Source organism: Lygodium microphyllum, chromosome 7 (assembly GCF_053477565.2).
Source record: "Lygodium microphyllum isolate KBCC chromosome 7, Lygodium_microphyllum_v1.1.10, whole genome shotgun sequence".
Classification (NCBI taxonomy): Eukaryota; Viridiplantae; Streptophyta; class Polypodiopsida; order Schizaeales; family Lygodiaceae; genus Lygodium; species Lygodium microphyllum.
Genome location: NC_141141.1, coordinates 104,387,620 through 104,411,857, shown reverse-complemented (window position 1 = coordinate 104,411,857; position 24,238 = coordinate 104,387,620). Strand labels below are relative to the sequence as shown.

The 24,238-nt window shown below is 41.1% G+C and overlaps 1 protein-coding gene across 2 annotated transcripts; it reads left to right on the top strand.

Annotated features, from left to right (window-relative positions):
* Window positions 1–17,897: 17,897 nt before the first annotated feature.
* Window positions 17,898–20,102, top strand: LOC148033785 (protein BPS1, chloroplastic-like). Of its 2 annotated transcripts, none has more exons than XM_087681771.1 (2): window positions 17,898–18,099; window positions 18,244–20,102. In XM_087681771.1, the coding sequence occupies exon 2, from the start codon at window positions 18,530–18,532 to the stop codon at window positions 19,592–19,594; it is 1,065 nt and encodes a 354-aa protein (XP_087537897.1). In that variant the 5' UTR covers window positions 17,898–18,099; window positions 18,244–18,529; the 3' UTR covers window positions 19,595–20,102. The 2 variants fall into 2 exon arrangements, with proteins under 2 accessions (XP_087537897.1, XP_087537896.1); XM_087681770.1 differs by having other exon boundaries at window positions 18,238–20,102.
* Window positions 20,103–24,238: the final 4,136 nt, after the last annotated feature.

Here is a 24,238-nt window from a genome sequence, read left to right as displayed (position 1 = left end):
TTGTAAGAGATCTAGCATTTTATTATTCTTTAGCTTGAAGTTTAACTTTTCTAGAGAGAGAAAAAAAAGTTAAAATTTTATTTGGCAAAGCATTGGATTGGAGGTTTCGTTCTACAATGTGTTTGTTAAAGCATCTTACATAACAAGATTACAACATCACTATTTTCACATCACTATTCTCAAACTTGTGATGACCTAAATTAGGCAAATGTGGACAACATAATTTTGAAAAATATATTTAAAATACTTAAAAGAAGCATCATACTTAAATAAGTTCTACCAAGTTTTCTTTGAGTGAGCGTTTTTTTCTTCAAACGAGGTGGAGATCCCCTATTACACTTGGCTTAAATAAGTTCTACCAAGGTTGCATTGAGTGAGCTTTTTTTTTCTTCAAAACGAGGTGGAGATCCCCTATTACACTTTGCATTGAGTGAGCAAAAACGAGGTGGAGATCCCCTATTACACTTGGCTTATATCATCTTAGCATACATAATTGATATGGGCCTAAGCTTTGTAAACATCATCATCCTTATTACACTTGACTTATATCATCTTAGGATATGTAGTTGTTACGGGCCTAAACTTTGTAAATGACTAAGTTTATGAATTTCCAAAGATGATGCTTTTGGTATATAACTTGCTGTGTTTGACATTACAAGTGCATCCAAAGCATATGAAAACCCAAAGGGAGTTTTGGAAAGTAAAAGTCATACACCTAGAGACTAAAAGTCAATTGCCCAAATCATTGTTGTTGTACACATGGCCTTTACCATTTTTGGCCCTCCAAGTGACCAACTATCCAAATCACTTTAGTTGTAGACATGGTCCTTTGTGTGATATTGGATTGTTTTTGGCCCTCATGATATCTAATTTCAACATTTTAAGCCAACCAAATTACTTTTTGGCTACCTTGTGCTTAGCTTCACAAGGAGAAGTTGCCACAATGAGCTACTTTGTGCTCAACCACAATATGCATGACTTTCCAAGTACAAAGCTAAAGACCGCTTGTGGATGACAATTGACCTAGTTAGAATTCAAAAAACCATGTAAGTCTAGGAGTAATGATCCATCTTGGGATAAAATAGCACAACATCTGGTCATCAAAATGCATATATAAATCATGTATCTATTAGCTTTTTAATAGAGCAAAATATCAAAGTAATCTTTGGCATCATGAAGATTCCATCTCCATTTGAATAGTATGCATGATTTATGTATGCTTGCCATCCTCAAGGTCCTCATAATGCATACATAAATCATGCATCTATTACCCTACTAATAGAGCATCATGAAGGCTCCATCTCCATCGGAATAGTGAGGCTTGTAATCCTCAAGATCAAGTCTTTGCAACAGTGTCTCGACATACTTTGTTCCATACTACAAAGCAATACCTCCATAATATTGCTTGAGCTTAGTGCCCAAACAATGATGATCTCAAAATCTAGTTAAGTTCGATCTTAAAATCAACATTGTGTGTCTCATGAGAACCACCGAGCAATATGTAAGATACTGCTAGTTGGATTACTATAAAAACAATGTATAGTGAAGTATGCCTGTATTTTTCTCATACTAAGCCCAAGGTGCTTGATTTAGACCATACAATGCCTTCTTTAATTCACACACTTTATTTGCTTCCCCTCCTAAACAAAACCACGATGCTCAAAGATATGTAGTTTCTCATGCAAATGACCATTTAGAAATGTAGCTTTAATGTGCAACTGATGTACATTTCCATTACTTTGACTAGTCAATGCATAAATTATACAGACTTATGTCCTATGGAAAGTGGGAGCAAAGGTCTCATCAAAGTTAATTCCCACCCATTGAGCACAACCCTTTTCCACAAGTCTAGCCTAATAGGAATTGACACTACCATTTGGCTTACATTCAATTCATAAACCCACTTAGTTCAAATGGGATTTTTCCTAAGAGGCAAGTCAAATAAGAACCAAGTGTCATTTCTTACAATATCATCATTGTCAAATTGCATGATAGCCATCCAATTTTCTATTTGTATGCCTCTTCAAAAGAAATAAGCCCATCCTCATCATAGATGTTGGAAATAAACAATGCATAATAATCTGATGCATATGAGGTATCATGAGAGTTAGAACAAGTACATTTAAATAAATATGTATTTGATTTACAATTTTGTGACATTTGCATGAGCCATTTTACATCATCTTGCACTACTCAATCTTTGCTCTCTCATCTATAAGTGCATCATTCATATATATATATATAAGAAATACATTGACATGTGGATTCATTGGAAACCTACTTAGGCTGAAAAATTGCTTCATTTGGTGCCACATTTGAATGTCTACTATGAAAAAGAGGAAACAAAGTGTTAGATGTCCTATGAGTGTACATCTATCTCATGAAAGTAAAGGTTGAACAACATCTTTCAAAAAGACTGCATCACAACTAATAAAAATACACTTAATTTGTGGATGATATAGCCTATAATCTTTGCTTTCAAAATTATAACAAGCAAAGATACATTTTATAGCCTTGTCATCCCATTTGTTATGATGTTGCACATGTACTATTGTACAATCTAAGTAGAGATACACAAGTGAGATACATTTTATAGCCTTGTCATCCAATTTTTTGCACTATTGCACACTTATCAATTTACAATCTAGGTAAACAAAAACATAAATGTGAGTAATAGATGCCTTTTTGCCATGTCAAGCCTCATATGGAGTGACAAACATTGCAATGCTTTGGTGGGACACTTGTTTATTGCATGAGTGAATATATAACAACCTCAACCTAGAGACCATGTGCTAATGCTTGACGTTTCATCATATATCATGTGATCTATGAGAGATCTATTCTTTCTCTTAATTGTACATCTTAATTGTACAAATTTTTTGTAATGTATATGGCACTATACGTTGATGTTTTATCCCATGTTCAACCAAAAATGCATTGAACTATTTAGGCATATACTCCCTTTCTCAATTAGATGTTGGAATTATGGTTACAAAAATCCAAGTACGTAGCTTGGAGAAGAAGAAGCTTGAGAGAGCACAACTCAAACTCCATTAAGAAGTTTCACTAGAGAAGATTTAGAAGAATAAGGATGCCCTAAAGGTAAGTAGACATATGTACAAGGTCAAGAAAAAAATTACAAGGAAAAAAAGTGTCTCAATGGTCCTAAGTGTATTCACACACATCACTACCAAAATCTGGCAACAAATTCCCCCTAAGAGTGATGCAATGAGCAAGAGATGGCACTCGTGCGTAATGAAATGCCATGCTCAGTGGTGGCGAAGTACATCATTTCACCAAGGGAAGTGAGCGAAATGCTTTATGGAAAGCTTCAAGCTTCTCATGAGTCAAAGCCTTTGTGAAAATAATTGTGAGGTTGTCCTGTGTTGGCACATAGGCCAAGTTGATGTCTCTTGCAAAGAGTCTCTCCTTGGCATAATAATAGTGCACCAAAATGTGCTACATTCATGGAAAACTAGATTATGCATTGCCAATGCACTCTGATTGTCAATGAAGATGGTGGTGACAGCTGATTGTCCAATATCAAAATCAACCAAGAGGCATCTAAGTCAAACATATTCAACCATAGCTGTGAAAGCAGCCTTGTACTTAGCGTCATAACTAGAAGTGGCCACAATAGGTTGCTTCTTACTCAACCACAATATGGTTGAGCTACCAAGGATGAAGAAAAAACTACATGTAGATACATGAGTATCATAATAACTAGCCTAGTCAAAATCTGAAAAATCATCTAAGTTGGCATAGTAATGATCCCCCTTTGGGATATAATAGTGTGAGGTGCCAAGTACCACTCAAGTAGTGAAAGATCTGCATTACTTCTTGTCAATTCTTAGTACTTGGGCAATGCATGTATCTATTCATCTGTGAGATTGCAAATTGAGCATTAGGCCTCATAATGCATACATATATCATGCATCCAACAACTTATTGATAGAGAAAGACATCAAAGCAAATTTTGGCATCATGAAAGCTCAAATTCAAACTTGTCTCCATGGGAATAGCAATAGGCTTGCACTCTTCAAGAGAAAATCTATATAATCATGTCTCCATATACTTTATTTGATACAAAGTAATACCTCCATCAGACAACTTAAATTGAAAGCCCAAATAATGATACAGTAGGCCCAAATTTAACATATCAAAAGTTGAAACCAACTCAACATTAAAATCAGTAATATGTGTCTCATTAGCACTAGTGAGTAGCATTTCATCAACATAAACCACAATGATCAGAGGTCCATCACCCTCGTGTCCAAGATATAATGTGCTTTCATTAGGACTATTCTAAAAACCACATGTAGTCAAGTTTGAGTGTACTTTCTCATACCAAGCCCAAGGTGCTTGCTTTGGACCATATGAAGCCTTTTCCACATGTAGTCAAGTTTGAGTGTATTTTCTCATACCAAGCCCAAGGTGCTTGCTTTGGACCATATGAAGCCTTTTCCAATTTGCACACTTTTTTCTCTTATCCTTTCTCCATAAAACTATAAGGATAAAAAATACACTTCCTCATGTAAATCACCATTCGAAAATGTAGTTTTGATGTTCAACTGATGTACATCCCAACCATTACGAGCTATTAATGTAGAAATGCTACAAATAGTTATTACATCACATAGCAAAAATTTCATCAAGATCGATACGCTTCTTCTGAGCATATCCCTTTGCCACATCTAGCTTTGCAATGATCAACACTACCATTTGGCTTGCACTTTGACTTGTAAAGCCACTTGGTACTAATGGCATTCTTGCTAGAAGACAAATCATATAATAACCAAATACCATTATTAACAATAGCATCATACTCAGATTGCATAGTAGCCATTAAATTTTCTGAATTTTGTGCCTCTTCAAAAGACACAAGATCATCCTCATCACAAAAACTAAAAATAGCCAATAACAATTTGATTTGTAAGAGTCACTATGAGAGTTTGAATATGACTAGCCAATGACACTCTAGGTTGGTGTCACCACATCCAAGAGAATGTCGTGAATCTTCTCTTCATAGTTATTGGTTCTTAAGACAAGCACATAAGACAAGCATGGGATGCTTGTTTCACACCATAAAAAGCCTTTTTACATTTGTAGACTTGTTTTTTAACCCTTTCTATACAAAACCATGAGGATGAAAAACATATACTTGCTCATGTAAATCACCATTCAAGAATGCAAATTTGATGTCCAACTAATGTACATTCCAACCATTATGAGTTATAATGCACGGATGCTAAAAAAGTCTAGGTTTGTTGCCATCAACAATACAATCCGACTTGTACTTTAACTTGTAAATCCACTTGGTACTAATGGTATTCTTGTTAGAAGGCAAATCACATAAGAACCAAGTACCATTTTTAATAATAGCATCATACTTAGACTGCATAGTAGCCATCCAAGTTTTGAAAATTTGTGCCTCTTCAAAAGTCAGGCTCATCCTCATCACACAAACTAAAAACAACCAATGCATAAGAATCTAATGCATAACATGCACTATAGAGTCTAAATGAGTACAACTAGCCAACGGTGCATCCAACTTACTATCACACAATGTTTGCACTAGCCATTTTGGCATAGATCTAGACTACTCAATCTCTACTCTCTCATTAAAAAGTGCATCATTCACCATCATCAAAGATAGCTTGATCTGCATTATCATGAGAAACTCGCATAGTGGAAAAACTACCTCATTTAGCATTTCATATGACTGCAAAACATTGAAAAGAGGCAACAAAGTGTCACAACTATCTTGTGAGCATACATCTATCTCTTTTGTACATGAAAGTAAAGGCTGCACAACATCTTCCACAAAAGATATCATCATAGCTTAGCAATATACACTTACTTTGTGGATGGTATAACTTATAACCTTTGCTTTCATTCCTATACCTAACAAAAATGCATTTTACAACCTTGTCCTCCAACTTCTTGCGTTGTTATACTAGTACCAAAGCATAAGCCAAGCAACCGAAAATATGCAACATAGATGCAAATGGCTTTACACTATACCAAGCCCCATACGGAGGGATAGAATGCAAAGCCTTAGTGGGACTTCTGTTAAGTACAGAGACTATACATAAAAAATCTTGAAGCCAGAAACTATCCAAAAGACAAAACATGCATTGGCAAAGGTACTAGCCACAATACCAAGGGTGGTAGGAGGGGAGTCTCTGGCTACCACAATGGAGTTTGAGAGGAAAAAGCCTACCTTTAAGGCTTCGATCATAGGCTTTGGAGGAGTATTAACGGCCATCATTTAGAAAGCTCTAGGGGAGGCGAAAAGAGAAGTAGTGGAGGAGACCCTGGAGCCATCACCTATCCAAGAGGAGCACCACTCCCCCACCCCAGCAAGCTTGACCATCTCGCTTTCAGTAGGAGAATAGGGGGAAGATGAATTCTGCAAGGAACAACATGACAATATGGAAAGGTTGCTAATGAAAAGAATGACCGATTGTTACTAAATTGATTGCTTATTACACATTCTCTATTTAGTAAATTTATGTCAATAAATTAACGACTCACTTTTCTTTAAGTGTTGATGATGATCTAGCATGGCCATGAGACGATTTAGAGACCAGTATTCCTAGTGCATCACTTAATGGGGTGATCAGAGCACTGTGACAGGGATATCTGGTACATGCAGTACAAGTTATGAAGGAGGAAGGAAGTGTCTGCCAAGCGTAAGAGTGTACACAAGAACCAAGGAGTTACATATAAATGAAGATGGATTGAGAAGAGAAGTAATGGAGGAGACCCTGGAGCCATCACCTATCCAAGAGGAGCATCGCTCCCCACCCTAGCAAGCTCGACCATCTCGCTTTCAGAAGGAGAATAGGGGGAAGATGAATTCCGCAAGGAACAACATGACAATATGGAAAGGTTGCTAATGAAAAGAATGACCGACTATTACTAAATTGATTGCTTATTGCACATTCTCTATTTAGTAAATTTATGTCAATAAAATAATGACTCACTTTTCTTTAAGTGTTGATGATGATCTAGCATGGCCATGAGACGATTTAGAGACTAGTATTTCTAGTGCATCACTTAATGGGGTGATCAGAGCACTGTGACAGGGATATCTGGTACATGCAGTACAAGTTATGAAGGGGGAAGGAAGTGCTTGCCAAGTGTAAGAGTGTACACAAGAACCAAGGAGTTACATATAAATGAAGATGGATTGAGTTCTAAGAAGAGGAAGTGCATTAGCATTGTGTATATGTATTTATGTGTGCATCTGGGGATGCCTGGGAACATTTACTTGTGTAATGAGCATTGCATTCATTTGGGGTCATCCTCTCCCTTATAAGTCAAGGTTTAAGTTCTCTTCTCTCTTAATGAATTAAGGAGAGAGTAATTCTTTCATTATGAAAGACGAGAGAGGTAATTCTCTCACTAAGAAAGACAAGAGATGTGATCCTCTAGAAGTGAGGAGAGAAGTGATTTTCCCTTTCTAAGGTCTAAGATGACACAAGCTTTTGTGTGGAAGCCAATCTTAAAGTTGCCAATGTTAAAGTTGAGGCCCAAGACAATCTAATGAACTCTCCTTATCTATGGCTCAAGGTGGTTGCATGGACCATAAGTTAAGAAGAGCGTTTAAAAAGCTATTTTTCTTAAAACAGATATGGTGAATCCATTTTTAAAAGATCTCGCGATAGAAAGCCGATATCTAAAAATGGCCCTCGATGGTTTTTAGAAACGGTGAGATCTGCAACTTTTGTGTTGGATGTTTTTCCATCTAAGCAATGCACAGAGAGATATACCAAAATTGGTGCTGCAGAGTAGGTCCTAGAATAGCCACATCTTGTATGAAGATCAACCTTTCCAATCTTGGCACTCAAGTCTCTCTCCAAGAAGAGAAGCTCTTAGAGCCTATAAAAGGGAGGCTTTCCTTGGGTGTGGAAGAGTTGAAGGAAGCATCACTTTGCATGCATGCATGAGGAGGAGAGAAGGCGGTTCGAGTCTCACAAAGTGCTGCGAAAGCTCTACTGAAATCAAACACCAAGGAGTGAGCCCTACACATATTGTGTAGGAGAGAAGAAGAGAAATCAAGAAGATCAAAGGAGCCAACTTCCGAGTTATGCAGGTGCTCGCCGATTGTATACTGTGCAAGGATCTGTGTAAATTTAAGCTCGCCAACCCTCAAGTTGTGTGAGTGCTGTGGAAGCTTTGCTAAAATCAAGCACTAAGAAGAGAGCCCTACACATATTGTGTAGGAGGGGAGGAGAGACTCAAGAAGGATCAAAAGGTGCAAAATTCCAAGTTGTGCAAGCGTTAGCTGGTTGTATACTATGCAAGGAGCTGTCAAGATCTACAAGTTAAGAACTGGTTTATGTGTAACGGAGGAGCTTCCTCCTTGTCAATAATATAACTCCACAAGGGGGGGGACTGGCCCATCTTCCAGTCCCTAGTGTGTTGTCAATCTCTTTCTCTCTCTGTGCCAGCATAATATTCACCATATATCTTTTAAGTATATAAGAAGGTCGAGTGTGTAGCTATAGAGATAGGACCAATACCAATTGCAGAAGGCAAGGGTAAAGCCCCTCTACACCCAATCCCACCAGTCATGGCCACACCAACAATCACCCCAACATAAGGAACTGCGGAAGGGGCAGTCAACAAAAGCAACATCATGGCCTGAGTGCAATACATAGTTAGCAAAGTACAAGAATTTTTGCATGCACCCAGTGAAGGAGCCCCCCTTGCAAGAATAGAGAGGCCAGGAGTAGCCAATTTAGAATCATGCCAAGGGCCAAAGGCACCCACTTAGAAGCATCAACCACTTTCAAGACGAATTGGTAAATGAACTTCAAAGCCACTCAACAAGGCAATAGAGGAGAAGAATGTCGCGCTTTGCAGAGCTTGAAGGAGAGAATATTGTTGTCATAGCCTATAGGCTGGAGCAAGCAAGAGTGATGATCATCAATTACGTGGAGGTAATCGTACTAAAAGAGGCCTTAAAGACAAGGGAGGGAGAAGAGAGTCTAAAGGAGTTATATGATGAAGAAAGAGAGAACCATATCTCCCTAGAAAACATATACGCCTTCAACACTAGGGAAAACAAATGCCTAGAGCTAGAAATAAAGGAGTTGAAGAGGTAAAGAGAAGAGGCAAGGACACAACCTAGGTGGTGTAGGAACGTCTAAGACTCTAGCATAGAGGCTTACATCACTTTTTGTAGCACCTTGCCGCATGAACGAGATGATCCTATCTACATGCCCTACCCAAGCAGGATTGGAGTTGATTTCAATCAGGAGGCGCCTGGTAGATACAACTTCCGTCTGATCTACAATGTAAATGCCTCAACCCCCGAAGAAAGCTTGATCTTCACCGAAAGGGACCTCTGCCCATCTATGGTAGGTTTCCTCAAAGACTTCTCCTCATGTCTCGATCCCACCTTCATCACCACATGTAACTATCTCTGCCTATTGCGAATATTACTAAAACAAAAACCTATTATTGTAGAGGAAGAGTAGTTGCCACCCCTATTTTTTGATATCAATGCTGGAATCGATAGTTGTGCTATGGTGCGGCTCATCATTAGATCCACTCTCTTGCCAAAAATTTGTATGAACCTCTTAGAAGATATGAGTGAAAGTAGATTCATTGGGTGTAATCATGTATTTTTGTCATCTACTCCACTCAATGTAAGAGCTAACTTGAAGGGGTATCTGTAAAGCAGGGCATTCCTCAACAAAGCCCTCAAATTGCCACGTAATCTCGCTCCTGCTCATCAACGGGATGCTTCTTAATGTGCTCCCCTTATAATTTCAAAAAAAAAGGAGAAAAAGAAAAGAGAAAAAAGAAAAAAGAAAAGAAAAGAAAAAGAAAAAGGACAAGAATAAAAGAAGTGGAAAGAAAAGAAACACCACGATGAAATCAACCATCTGTACTCTGCAAGTGTCACAATCACTGCACTTAGGGACCACCCTAGCCCCTTCCCCCACTTCATATACTTAGGACACATCAAGGGCAAGACACACCTAGGGAGCTCCCATTTACCTACGGTTAGACATGCCTCTCTAAGTCACACCCACAACACCTCCCCTAATACACGAAATGGGTCCTCAAGTGTGGGATAACACTACGAGCTTGCTTGAGGTTTTGCATGAGGTTTCAACCCAACTCCCAGTTCCACTCACACAAACACTATGCACTGCACGGTGAGGTAGACACACCCCCAGGTAGTGCACTTCCTTTTCCTTTTCAGGTACATTCAACAACCCGCAATCAACCACTCACATCGGAGGCCCCCATTACCCACTCAATCTATACTCAGTTGTTGCAACCTTTTATCTAGTTTGTTATGCTTCTTCTCCACAACCAATCTCCTCAAAGCCCCATCATTGACCCACATGGCAAACCTTCAACCACCCGAGTCCTCTCCAACATCAAGTGCCATGGGACTGACACTTTACTAGGAGGGGGTAATGTTAATGCTGATGCAAAGAAAGCAAAAAAATTAAAAAGATGTGGAGGAGAAAGCAGAAAAAGGCGGCCCAATGGAAAAAACAAGAGGAAAAGAGCCAAAAGTGCAAGAAGTAAACTCAAAAGTCCAAGGCAAGTGCAAATGGGAAAAGACACATTTTAAATATAAAAGCGCACCCTAAATCCTTGTAAAAGAGTGCCATGCTCCCTCCTGTGCAATTTGTAAGTGTAGATGGGCATGGGTGAAGGAACCATGTAAATAGGAAGGGAATAGGGAAAGAGAACCTAGGCTAAAATGGTCAGTCATGTAAAAAAGGGTTGGGCGCCCAAAAAGGAGAGGGCATGTATAAAAAGACAAAAAGTGAATGAAGAAGCTCATTCTTGTGTGTGGCCAAAACTAGCTCTCTTCTTCTTCCTCTTCATGTTCTTGCTTGTGCTTGTGCTAGAGAGAGGAGTGCGAGGGAGAGAGAGAGAGTGTGTGTGTGGGTGAGGGACCGTGGTGGAGAAGCTCTCCATTTTCTCCTCTCTTCTTTTCTCTTCTCTTGTCTCCCGCATGGTAATGGAGCTTAGAGCTAGGAGCTTGAGGATCGAGCTTGCTTGAGCTTGCACTGTGGATCGTGGAGCTATCGGAGAGCTTGAGAGAGGAGGCAACTCGATCGGACATGAAGGTAAGCTTACTACACTCATAGGTATGAGAGTGCGCATGACTATGTAAGAGGTAACCATTGTACTTGACTTGAAATAATAAGCGGTTCGTGGGTCTTAGCGGTTGAGCGAGAAGCCCCACAGTTTTCATCCCACTCTATCTGCCTCCATCCTATGTTTTCTAGGGTTTGCAAGATGCCAGTGCCCCCCCCGCACTGCATTTTTAGCCCACTTTGGTAGGTGCATCTCCACCCACTATTTCCCAAGACTTGAAAGACACAATCGCCATCCTAGCAGGCCCTCTTCACCTACACTTCAAGGCCTACTGCCACAACATGTTGCCCACCAACATGGATCCTTGCTTCTCACCTATGAGAGGGTAGAGCTAACTAGATGCACACTAACCTGTCATTGAGCCTATTGTCAACAAGAGGTCTATGGCAAAGAGAAAGGGGATGCATTGATGGGAAGGAGAAGTTGGCTTCACCACACACACTCTGCATTATGAATGTATTGCTTCCCCCCTCCCCCCCTCTATGCTATCTCCTTAGTTTCTTTGTCTCTATAAGTAGTTCTCTCTATTTTTCTTGCCCAACCATTCGCAAATGCCATTGGGTTGCTTTTGTCCATGTGCTTATTAGCTTGGGCTGCCCTATTTTACTGCTCACCTATTATCTTGCTGAGAGAGAGAGAGAGAGAGAGAGAGAGAGAGAGAGAGAGAGAGAGAGAGAGAGAGAGAGAGAGAGAGAGAGAGAGAGAGAGAGAGAGAGAGAGAGAGAGAGAGAGAGAGAGAGAGAGAGAGAGAGAGAGAGAGAGAGAGAGATTGTGCCCACACTCTGCCTCCATCTCTCTCCCCTTCAACTTGCTTTGGCCACCCCACTATTTATTTGCCTGCTCACCCACCAGGAGTTGTGCCACACTTGCCAACTGCCTTATTGACATGTTGCTCAATTGTTCGCTTCCCCACCCACCATTAGGAGCTATGTCACTCGCCCACAACTACCTTGATTGCATAGTTTGAGAGAGAGAGAGAGAGGAGAAGAAGTTTGTCACTATGTTCTGGAGAGAGAGAGAGAGAGAGAGAGAGAGAGAGAGAGAGAGAGAGAGAGAGAGAGAGAGAGAGAGAGAGAGAGAGAGAGAGAGAGAGCTCTATTCTTAAAGAGCCCTAAGTTACTCTATTATGTCATAGAGTCCTTGGCTATGTAGAGAGAGAGAGAGAGAGAGAGAGAGAGAGAGAGAGAGAGAGAGAGAGAGAGAGAGAGAGAGAGAGAGAGAGAGAGAGAGAGAGAGAGAGAGAGAGAGAGAGAGAGAGAGAGAGAGAGAGAGAGAGAGAGAGAGAGAGAGAGAGAGAGAGAGAGAGAGAGAGAGAGAGAGAGAGAAGAAGTGAGGGGTAGCTAGCTATTAGAGAAAAAAGGCAGTTTTGAAATTCAAATTAGGTTTGGAGTATTTGTCAGGTTCAGAAGACCTTATGGAGATTTGGGTCTTCCCGAACCTACAACCAAAATAATACTTGGCTATGTAGAGAGTCCTTGGCTATGTAGAGAGAGAGAGAGAGAGAGAGAGAGAGAGAGAGAGAGAGAGAGAGAGAGAGAGAGAGAGAGAGAGAGAGAGAGAGAGAGAGAGAGAGAGAGAGAGAGAGAGAGAGAGAGAGAGAGAGAGAGAGAGAGAGAGAGAGAGAGAGAGAGAGAGAGATTGTGCCCACACTGTGCCTCCATCTCTCTCCCCTTCAACTTGCTTTGGCCACCCCACTATTTATTTGCCTGCTCACCCACCAGGAGTTGTGCCACACTTGCCAACTGCCTTATTGACATGTTGCTCAATTGTTCGCTTGCCCACCCACCACTAGGAGCTATGTCACTCGCCCACAACTACCTTGATTGCATAGTTTGAGAGAGAGAGAGAGGAGAAGAAGTTTGTCACTATGTTCTGAAAAGAGAGAGAGAGAGAGAGAGAGAGAGAGAGAGAGAGAGAGAATAGAGATAAAAGAAGTGAGGGGTAGCTAGCTATTAGAGAAAAAAGGCAGTTTTGAAATTCAAATTAGGTTTGGAGTATTTGTTAGGTTCAGAAGACCTTATGGAGGTTTGGGTCTTCCCGAACCTACAACCAAAATAATACTTGGCTATGTAGAGAGTCCTTGGCTATGTCATAGAGTCCTTGGCTATGTAGAGAGAGAGAGAGAGAGAGAGAGAGAGAGAGAGAGAGAGAGAGAGAGAGAGAGAGAGAGAGAGAGAGAGAGAGAGAGAGAGAGAGAGAGAGAGAGAGAGAGAGAGAGAGAGAGAGAGAGAGAGAGAGAGAGAGAGAGAGAGAGAGAGAGAGAGAGAGAGAGAGAGAGAGAGAGAGAGAGAGAGAGAGAGAGAGAGAGAGATATATATATATATATATATATATATATATATATATATATATATATATATATATATATATATATAAGAGAGAAGTGAGGGGTAGCTAGCTATTAGAGAAAAAAGGCAGTTTTGAAATTCAAATTAGGTTTGGAGTATTTGTTAGGTTCAGAAGACCTTATGGAGATTTGGGTCTTCTCGAACCTACAACCAAAATAATACATAATAGAAATAGAATACATGAATAAATCACATTTCTCCTCCTTACCATGTTCTCAAGTAAGTACTATGAGGAAAATGCACTTCCCTGGCATTTTTTTTTCTTTCAATGGCAATGAGTGTGTTTGATATTCCTTCAATCCATCGTTATAATAGAGCAATCACGATGTAAGTTTTATCTTTTCCTATTAGCAACAATAAGCAAAATCTTCTATGTTAGATTTTAAAAAATGGATGGGGACAAAAACCCATTTAAAGAAAACATGATGGCCTTTGTTTGGTAGGTAGCTAATGAATATGAAACATTTCGAAAAACTAAGAGAACATGGAATTTACTCCAATTTATTTACCCTTTGCATTTCTTGAAAGAGATGTGATTTTGACAATCAAATTTGATCTATGACAAAAGATTAAGATCAGAAGGGACCAACTAGCATGCCACAACACCAGGCCCCCCTTTAGTTGATCTAGTTCTTTTACTTCAATGATACATGTGAGATACTACGGTTGTTAGCCTTTTCTAACATGGTGGTTATGTGGCTACTGTAGATTCCTTCACTCAATCGAGCGAGCCTAGATGCTCATGGAAGGATCTTTGTTAAGGAGACTTATTGTGGTGAGGTTGACCATTATAGTACATGTAGCTCAACCCCATGGGAATATCCCTAGTCTCAACTAGCTTTTGTACAATTGGGGTTTTTAAATTGTTAGAATGGTTGACTTGTCATGGCGAAATTGTGCACCCAAATATGTTATTGGTCTACATAGTTCTTGACAACTTAGATCTAGATCTCACTAGGCTACATTGGAGGGAATGGAGATGGGATAACCTTGTTAGCTTTTAGTCATACTAAGTAAGGGTAGGGGGAGTAGGTGCAAAAAAATTTCATGGCGCAACGAATAGGATCTGAGAAAGAGATAGAGAGTATACAACAGATAAGAGGAGAATAACAAAATTTCTTTATCTCCAAACAACTGATACAAAGATGGCTCTGTCCACCCGTGCACTTCCACTGTGAAGCTTAGATGGCGATCTAGACAGAAGATAGGTGAAGAGCTTAAAGCTAGCTGTAACAACTCTGATTGGGTGAAAGATGGATAATTGATGGCTGTGAAGGGGTTTAAATTTTATAGCTTGTGAAGGGGGGTCATGATGGATGACCTTCCATCTGCACCTTTGTTTGTTGACCTTCCATGTGCCCATGTGTTTGTTGACCTTCCATATGCACATATGTCTGTTGACCTTCCATATGCCCATGTGTCTGTTGACCTTCCATATGCACATGTGTCTGTTGACCTTCTATGTGCCCATGTGTCTGTTGACCTTCCATGTGCACCTCCACTAGTTGGCCAGGGAATATTCTAGGGAATATTCATTTTACCATAGGCTAGGGCCCGTGATAACTCTCTTACCTCGCAACTCGATGCAATGTGCCTCGAGTTGCTACCAGCTCAACTACTTTGTCTAACCCAAAGATTAGACCCACAACGATCACCTTTTTGCCATCCGATCACATAGACCTCATCTGACATACAAGTCAGGACTCAACCAATGTCCGTGTTCACATATAGCTTCTCCTCATAATGGGGCCTTACGACTTTGAGCACCATGGATCATTGGTGGTACCTTATGAGGGTGGGACATTGAGCATATCTAACACCCCCCCTCAATGTCCACCCGCAGGTATATCCACGGCCCAATGCCAAGTCTCTGAAGATGAACTTGAAGCAGATCCTTCGTAAGTGCTTTGGTGAAGATATCTGCTCCATTATCCTCTGTTGGACAGTAGACCAGTTCCACTATCCCATCCTCGATCAAATCACGCACATAGGGATATTGGATCTCTATATGTTTGGTGCGCGCATTAAACACTGGATTTTTGGCAATGGCGATGCAACTCTGCATGTCCTTTCTTCTTGCAGTAGAAGCACTATCCTTGAAACTTCTTCTTACAACCTTTCTTCTTTTTGTCCCCATCATTTTTGGTGGAGGAACCACCTTTGTCTTTTGCATTGGCAGAGAATGCAGCATCTCCATTGTTGCTTCCTTCTCGTGCTTTCAGCCTCAACTCCTCCTCCATCAATAATACACAAAACCCCTCAAAAGTCAAAGCTTGAGGTCTCACCTGAGTATTAAGGGCAGTTACTAGTCCATCAAACTTTTGTGGACAAATCCGAAGACAATTTCGAGCTGCCTGTTCGCTAGCCTTTTGTATCTCAGCGCCAGCCATCTGGTCGTGCAGATTCTTAATCCAAGTGATGAATGCTTCAACTGTCTCTCCTTCAGTAAACTTCTCCGTTGCTAGTTGATTCTCCAAGTTTTGAATCCTTGTTTGGTTTCATGTTTCGTACTGACTTCTTAGTACATTCCAAGCCTTTGATGCTTTGGTTGTATGCTGAATCAAAGTCAGAACACTGTCAGAACAGCTTGTAACTAAGGCACACAATGTATCTGCAGTCTTTCCTTTCCAAGCTCGTAGAAGATCTGCATTCAGAGGAATCATCACACTAGAATTTGATGGATCGAGGGTAGACTGTGGTTCTGCGTTAGTCCCTAGCACAGTCTCCAAAAGCTCATAAGTATCAGTGATAGTTGCAATTTTGAACTTCCACAAGGTGTAGTTTGTACCATCTAGCTTGCCTTCGTTGAAGATTGGTGGACGAATCCTTAGTGTTTGAATAGCTGGTACAACAACACCACCTCCTGCACCACTTCCTGATGTGCCAGATTCGCGTCTAGAAGACGACATCGTTCCTCTTTGCTATTGAAGCCTTTGCCTTTTGCGCACTCTTCGATCCCTAGAGCCCCCTAGGCTCTGATACCATGTAAAAAATTACATGGCGCATCAAACAGAATCTGAGAAAGAGATAGAGAGTACAACATATAAGAGGAGAATAACAAAATTTCTTTATCTCCAAACAATTGATACACAGATGGCTCTGTCCACCCGTGCGCTTCCACTGTGAAGCTTCGATGGCAATCTAGACAGAAGATAGGTGAAGAGCTTAAAGCTAGCTGGATAACTGGGTGAAAGATGGATAATTGATGGCTGTGAAGGGGTTTAGCTTTTATAGCTTGTGAAGGGGGGTCATGATGGATGACCTTCCATATGCACCTGTGTCTATTGACCTTCCATGTGCCCATGTGTCTGTTGACCTTCCATATGCCCATGTGTCTGTTGACCTTCCATGTGCACCTCCACTAGTTGGCCAAGAATATTCTAGGGAATATTCATTTTACCATTGGCTAGGGCCCCTGATAACTCTCTTACCCCGTAACTCGATGCAATGTGCCTCGAGTTGCTACCAGCTTAACTACTCTGTCTAACCCAAAGATTAGACCCACAACGGTCACATTTTTGCTATCCGGTCACATGGACCTTATCTGACATACAAGTCAGGACTCAACCAATGTCCGGGCTCACATATGGCTTCTCCTCATAATGGGGGCTTTACAACTTTGAGCACCATGGATCATTGGTGGCACCTTATGAGGGTGGGGCATTGAGCATATCTAACAGCAGGGTTTCCCTAACCCTCAAATATCCCTCCTCAACCCTCATGGAAAAACTAGTGTTATCTTGACGCTAACATGGTGAATTAGAAAATGCTGCTATCTTCAATCACCCCACACATCGAATTAGAGAGTACTATGTGCAACCATTTGACATGTTGATGTTGCAGTTGGCTTTTTTCTAACCATGTTGTACCACGCAGGGGTAGGGGGAGCGGGGTTTCCCTAACCCTTGAATATCTCTACTCACCCTTGTGAAAGAGCAAGTATTATCTTGATGCTAATGTGGCGAAATAGAAAATGTCGCCATCTTCAACCACCCCATGCATCAAATTAGAGTACCATGTGCAGCCATTTGACAAATTGAAGTCGCAGATGGCTTTTGCTCACCTTGGCGTGACCATAGTGTAGCCGTCGTGCTACTAAATCATCCAATAAACCCTCGTCACCTCGGCATGACACAACTCTTAAACCAATGGCTTTTTTTTGTTTTAAAAAAAATAGGTAATGGCCATTTGGTCACATGAGAACCTACCGTCGTGGTCAGGGCTGGTGGGCGGCCAGCTGGGACGGAGCTGAAAGCTCACGAGAGCGGTTGCTGCATTGGACGGGCGGATGGGGGCCACGTTGGCAGTGGCGAATGGCGTGGATTTAGACACGTTGTGAAGGGCGTCGGTGGGGGGAATAGGGACCCGGTCAGCGAACTTGACTCGTGGGTCGTCTCGCGTCTCTCCTGTTTCTCTCTCTCTCGGCCCACCCAGAATAACAAGAAAAATTGCCCGCTCTCTGTCTTTCACTCTCGTCGTCTTCTTGCAGCACCTCCATCGCCAGAATCTGCCTCCCAATGATTTGCAGTCAGCCCATGTCATAACACCTCCGTCCCCGGAAGCTTTCCCTCAGATTCGCCCTCTGACACGTTTTCGGCGCCACATGCAGGTACTTATTCAGCCCTTACCCCCCCCCCCCCCCCCGGCTCATGATTGCCTCCCTCCAAAGCATACGCATCATCCTGCCCGTGGTTTTACGGTTTTTCTTTATGATTCAATCCGTGGAAGCCTGGTGATTTGTCTGTAGCTGCAGTCCTGAGCGTGGTTCTACAGAATTTCTTCATCCTGTGTCTCCATGGAAGCTCGGCGATTCATCTGTGGCTGCAGCCGTGGGTTCTTATTGGAGGCTCAATATCATTTATCATAAGCTCACAGGTTATGACTTGCCTCCTCCATTGGTGCGTGCATCATAAGGAGGACCGTCTCAGCATCATCCCGGGGAAATTCGTGCACATCTGTAGCAAGGAGCTCACTCGGGGTAAGGAGGACCGTCCCTGCATCACCCTGGGGAAGTGCGTGCACATCCAAAGCAAGGAACTATGAGCACCTCGTCGTTGTTCACATCCTTGGGAGCGGCACTGCAGAATTTCTCGTCTCCCCGGTTCTCCCTGCGAGGTTCGTCAAGCCCCACCGCACGCAGTAACCCTGGCCTGAATGCTTTTGAGTCCGAGTTGGTTGCACAGCTGGAGGATCTGAAATCAACAGACGATGCAGGATACCTTGCCATACCCTGGCTATGCCGTGCCATGGGGGCTGTTGTTCGCACCCATGCCTCCTTGAAGGTATCCCTCCCAGATCTTCAACAAGGTGTGTCTGAAGGGGATACCAGATGGCTGGATGAGTATCTTGATGATAGTGTAAAGCTTCTGGATGTTTGCAATGCACTACGTGATGCCATTGAAGACCTGAAACGTTATAATGTCCTGATAGAGCTTGCGCTCCATACCTTTGGATCTGATGGTATAGATTCTGTCAGCATAACTGAAGCACGGCTCCGGCGAGCCAAGACAGCCATAGCCAAATGTACTGATGCAGTAAAGAAAAGAGATGAGGAGGTAAGTCAGAAGAGATCCAGGTTAGAGAACTGCAGCTCCATGCTCAGAAGGATGGGGGAAAAGATAAACACAGAAGATGTTATGAAAGGAAACTTTTTCACTGCAATCTATGCTGCACAAATCACCACAATATTCCTTTGTGGAGTGTTGACAGCAGCTCTCTCTTTCAGGGCAAGGCGTCCTCTGTCATCCATTGCAGTTGCCGGGCAGGCTGCATGGTCCTTCTCACTTAGTAGTTTGCAGCAGAGAGTGAAGGAGCATGCTGAAAAGAAGAAGTCCAAGGGTGCTTGCACACTCCTTGAAGAACTTGAGGAAACTGACACAATAGTGCGTTGTTTGCAGGATATTGTAGAGAAATTGCTGCAAGCAAATGTGTTTCCAGTTGTTGCAGAGCAGGCTGCAGAAGTAAGGCAGTGTCTAAAGACACTTTACCAATGTTTGATAGAGCTCAGCCAAGGTTTAGCTCCTTTGGAGGCTCATGTCGGGGAAGTCTATAAGAGTTTAATTTCGAGCAGAATGGTTCTGCTTGACATATATAGCCATCTTTGAATAGGGAAATTTGGAGGAGCATGTTGTTGCATCTGAGAAGTTGGCCTTTTTGAGCTCAGGGTCCCTTGATCTTGATGCTGCATTGAATTTGACATGCACAGACTTGCATAGAGTTGAAAATGAAGGCTGGTTTAGCTGGAATACGTCTCCATCCTAGTGGAACCTGTCATACTATGTTGCCATAGGAGCACATGGCTCTAGCAAATTGCAGCATCAAACATGGCATTTTCCATTTGACACTCCTGTCTGCAGGTATTGAAAATAAGAGAACATGGCAAGTTCACAGGTGCTGTGAGAGAGATTGTACTCTCTGAACTCTAAACAAATGCATATAGTCGTGGTGGGTGCTGTGAAGCAGGTGTTTGGTACCACATACTGAAATGAAACCTTGGGGTCCTTTTTGTTTGAGGGACTGCCTTGTTACCTTTTCCCTCGATCAAGAATGAGGGACTTCTATAAATAAAGCTAACCTGATTAGCTTTAATCACACAAGGAATGCATGGGCTTATGCTGGCGTGCTGGTTGTAGCAGTTAGTTATCTGTGGCAACTTCCTTTCTTCTGTACAAATTCCCCCTAAAAAGTAATGTATGTGTTACTGAAACTGATCCATATTGAGGTGTGGTGAGCTTCTCAAGTCTCTACTAGGAACTATTTTTACCATGGTGATGATACCGATGTGTGATATATTTCTAATGACTGCACAAGCATGTGCTCCATTCCTTGTTAGTATCTGGTTGCTAGATTGGTTCTGCAAATCGCCCTGAGGAGGCTGTGGCATCTAGTAGACAGTTGGTGGTATGTGTGTCAAACAAGTTCAGGTGTAACATGAGATCACTCAGGTGTGGATGTGTCACATAGAGATACTCAAAGAAACACTTGTAAGAACTGTAGAAACTTGTACGGTCTCTGAATCATCCAGGACATTGTTCCACCTGCCTTTTGAGAGAGTGAATAATCCCAGGGCATATCCACAAAAGGTTGTCTGAGGTAGATGTTCTGTGGCTTGTCTAAATCTGGCCATCCAAATACATGATGCAATGATGCTAGCAATAAGGTCCTATCTGTGACAATGTCTTGCAATCCAGAGTGTTAATGAGAAGTGAGTATTATGATTCACTCAAGCCATGACCTAATGTAACAGAGAGATGTTCCCTTCAAGGTTATCATAGCCACAAGGCGGTCACTTATTGGTGACCCAAACAGTTGCATCCCAAGTCATTATCATCTTTCCTAAAAGCTATCCAAGCACTATCCAGAGGGCCCTTCTGACCTGCTAAGCTGCATGGCAATCTGAAATGCAATGTTTCTAAGTTGCCTCTGCTGCCCCATATCTGGAAGACAGAGTAGGAACCTTGCCATGTCCAACTGAAGTCCCGACCTTTAGGCCCCTTTTGAGCTAGCAACCAAAGGCATAATACCTCTTTAGGTATGGAAGCTAACATCCAGTTGTCTCCAAAATCCGCTGTGACGCTTGAGCTTCACCAATGAGGTGTTGCTGCTGGAGTGGTTGTGATGGAACTCATTCTTAAAGGTATCCATTTTCATCCCCCGTCCTCTCTGCATCTATATGATGTTGGCAAGGAGGCTAGCTTCCCAACAGGGTTGTGATCTTGCTCTTTGCCTCTCTTTCAAAAACAGAACTTATCGCCCCAAGGTAAACATTTAGTTTATGGGCTCTGCGTGCTCTGATGTCAAAGAATCTAGATGTTCATAGGAAACGAGTTCCATCACAACCACAGGCACCTCATTGGTGTAGATGGCGTAACAAGCAACACAGGCACCACAAGCTCTTTTGATGGTCTATAAAGCACAACATGGGTTAAGTTATTTTAATGTTTTTCTAAGTCTTTCCATTATTTTCATGGATAAGACACAGAAATTTAAGTGGTCAAAGCCTTAGCTTTATTCTATTATCAACGATTGTACTCATTTTTGTGAGAAAGGGCACGTAACACTCTTTTATCTATGATTTTTGGGGGTTGTGCCTATGAGTATGTGGTGTCTAATCATGTAATAGGCTTTTTATCGTTGGTAAAGACAATCTCTCCTTGTGTTTGAGTCTCCTCTTCCCTTGTGAGCTTGAGCTGCATGTTGATAGTGACATGTGAGAGTAGTCTCTATCTACCAATCTTCTTCGTCTCTTCTCTTCTTCATAGTGCTTGCAAGCAAGGAATTGGTTTGGAGGAAACGACTGGAAGGTGTGTTGGTCAAAGGTCTAGGTGTGTTCTTTCCTAATACTTCATTGTAAAGCATCTTTGGCTCATGCCATATGCAATGTGAGAGCCAAGCTTGATTCAAGTGTGAAAGTGGACTCGTTTGGTCTCTTGATCCCTATCATCGGAGAATGAGACATACCCTTGCATGCTCTAAATAAGGCCTTTAGCTTGCTCAAGGAGAGGTCTAAAATCCACTTTCCTTGTAGAGAAGGGTGGTGTATTTTTGATTCACATGAAATTATAACTAGAAATAAATGAATAAATAATTAAAATTCAGCTCTTTACCAAACACATGGGAGAAACTAACATTGATTGGTTCCAAAATCGGCACCCCTTGTGGTATTTCTTTCAAATGTCATGCCTCAAAGATGCCAAAAGAAAAAGCGCTCAACTACCTTGATCGTAATATTAATGCCTCTATGTCCTTTACAAGGAGCATGACTTTCAATCGCCACTTTGCCTCAATTGCTTTGTAACACACAATCATCCATACATTATAAGGAAACCATTCTTAAGTGTGTAATGCTCATGCCTTTGCTCATTGCATAGTTGATGATAGACATTAGCAAAGTCCTAATTAGCAACATACTACTCTTCATGATGTCTAAGTGATATGCCATAAGAATTGCCAACATTTGTGTGTTTCTTGAAAGTGCATCAACCATCACTTTTTTCTTACCCTCAATGTCATAATTTGAAAATGAAACATACACAGAGTTTTCCCATCACATGTATTAGAAAACTTCATTTGAGTTAAGAAACACTTCAAACCTTGATGAGGATCAGTTTGCATTGTGAAATCTACCCCTAAAAGGCAACATTTTGAAGTCGAAAGACATCAATTACAATAAGCACCCTCTTCTCCTAAACTCATAAATTCCTTTTAGTACCATGCAATAGTCGACTTTCATATGCCACTACATAGCCCTCTTGCACAAGAACAATGCAATGCTCTTGCCATGAGCATCACAATGAACCACAAATGAATTTCTAAAATTCAATAAGACAAGTACTAGGAATGAACTCAACTGCTCTTTTAGTTTTTCAAATATTGAAATTTCCACTTTTGTCCACCTCTAGGGTGCTCTCTTTTTTGGTAAAGCATGAAGGGGTAACATAATTTTAGCAAAGTGACAAATTAAGGAATACTAGTAAGACAAGCCCAAGAAGCCACAAATCTCATGCACATTCTTCAAGTGAGGTTGAGCACATGTAGCATCAACTTTCACAGGATCCATGTGAATATAATTAGCAAATAAAATGTAGCCCAAAAAGTCAATCTCATGCGCAGTCATTAATGACCAGCTATGCTTCTTAAGTTCATGGATCACCATTGTCAAATGCTTACGATACTCCTCTTTATTCTTTGAATGCATGTCATCATCAATGAATGCGCCCACAAATACCCAACGTGGTCAAAAAATCCTATCCATCATCTAATTAAATGTGGCTAGGCCATTTGTTATTTCGAGTAGCATCACCAAGAACTCAAACCAAATGAAGTCCTAAAGGCTAAAGCAAAATGCATACCTAACAGTACCCACGTTATAAATCAATGCAATAGAAAATGGCCAAAGCATGCAATCTATCCATCACATAATCAATTTTAAGAATCAAAATTCTTAATTGTGATATTATTCAAAGCATAATAGTTGACACATATGCCATGAATTATCCTTCTTTTGCACAAGCAAGATAGGAGAGTAATATGAAGATGAACTAGCATGAACTGGCAGTTTTCCAACAATTCATGCACAGAGTTTATAATCTTCTCCTATTGAGTTACACTCAATCTATAAGGTGAATTATTCAATTGCTTACTACCATAGATTAAATAAATGGCATGATCCTCTAGTCTTTTAGGTGGCAACTCACCTAACAAAGACTATGAAATTAAATTCTTAAATTTCTTAAAAAAATTTATGTGCTATTTATTCAACTTAAACATATTATTAGTTAACTCATTCTTGCCCAAGGCTATTTGCAAAGATCAAGTACTCTAAAATGTGATTTTTCATTACTCTAGAGATGGTTGAAGCAGATACAGTAGGGACAAATTGTCCTTTCGATTTCATCTCCAAAACATACTTCTTGTCCCTATGCTAAAGAGTCACCTCCTTTGCATGTATCAATCGATGCACACATCCTATGACACCATGTAATTCCAAGAAATACATGATCTCCATCAAGAGATGCAATTAAGAACTCCTTGCTATCCATACACTTGAAATGTGCAAATGAAGCTTTTCAATGATCAATGTGAGGGGTTGTGCATGACCTATGACATGCCATACCAAGGTCACCCATAGGCCCTATCTCATCCTCTCTAATACCAAGTTTGCAATCATATCCATAGAGATAAAATTTGTATGAGCTCCAAAATAAAAAATAATATCAAAGCAATAACTTGACACCTTTACAAGTTTC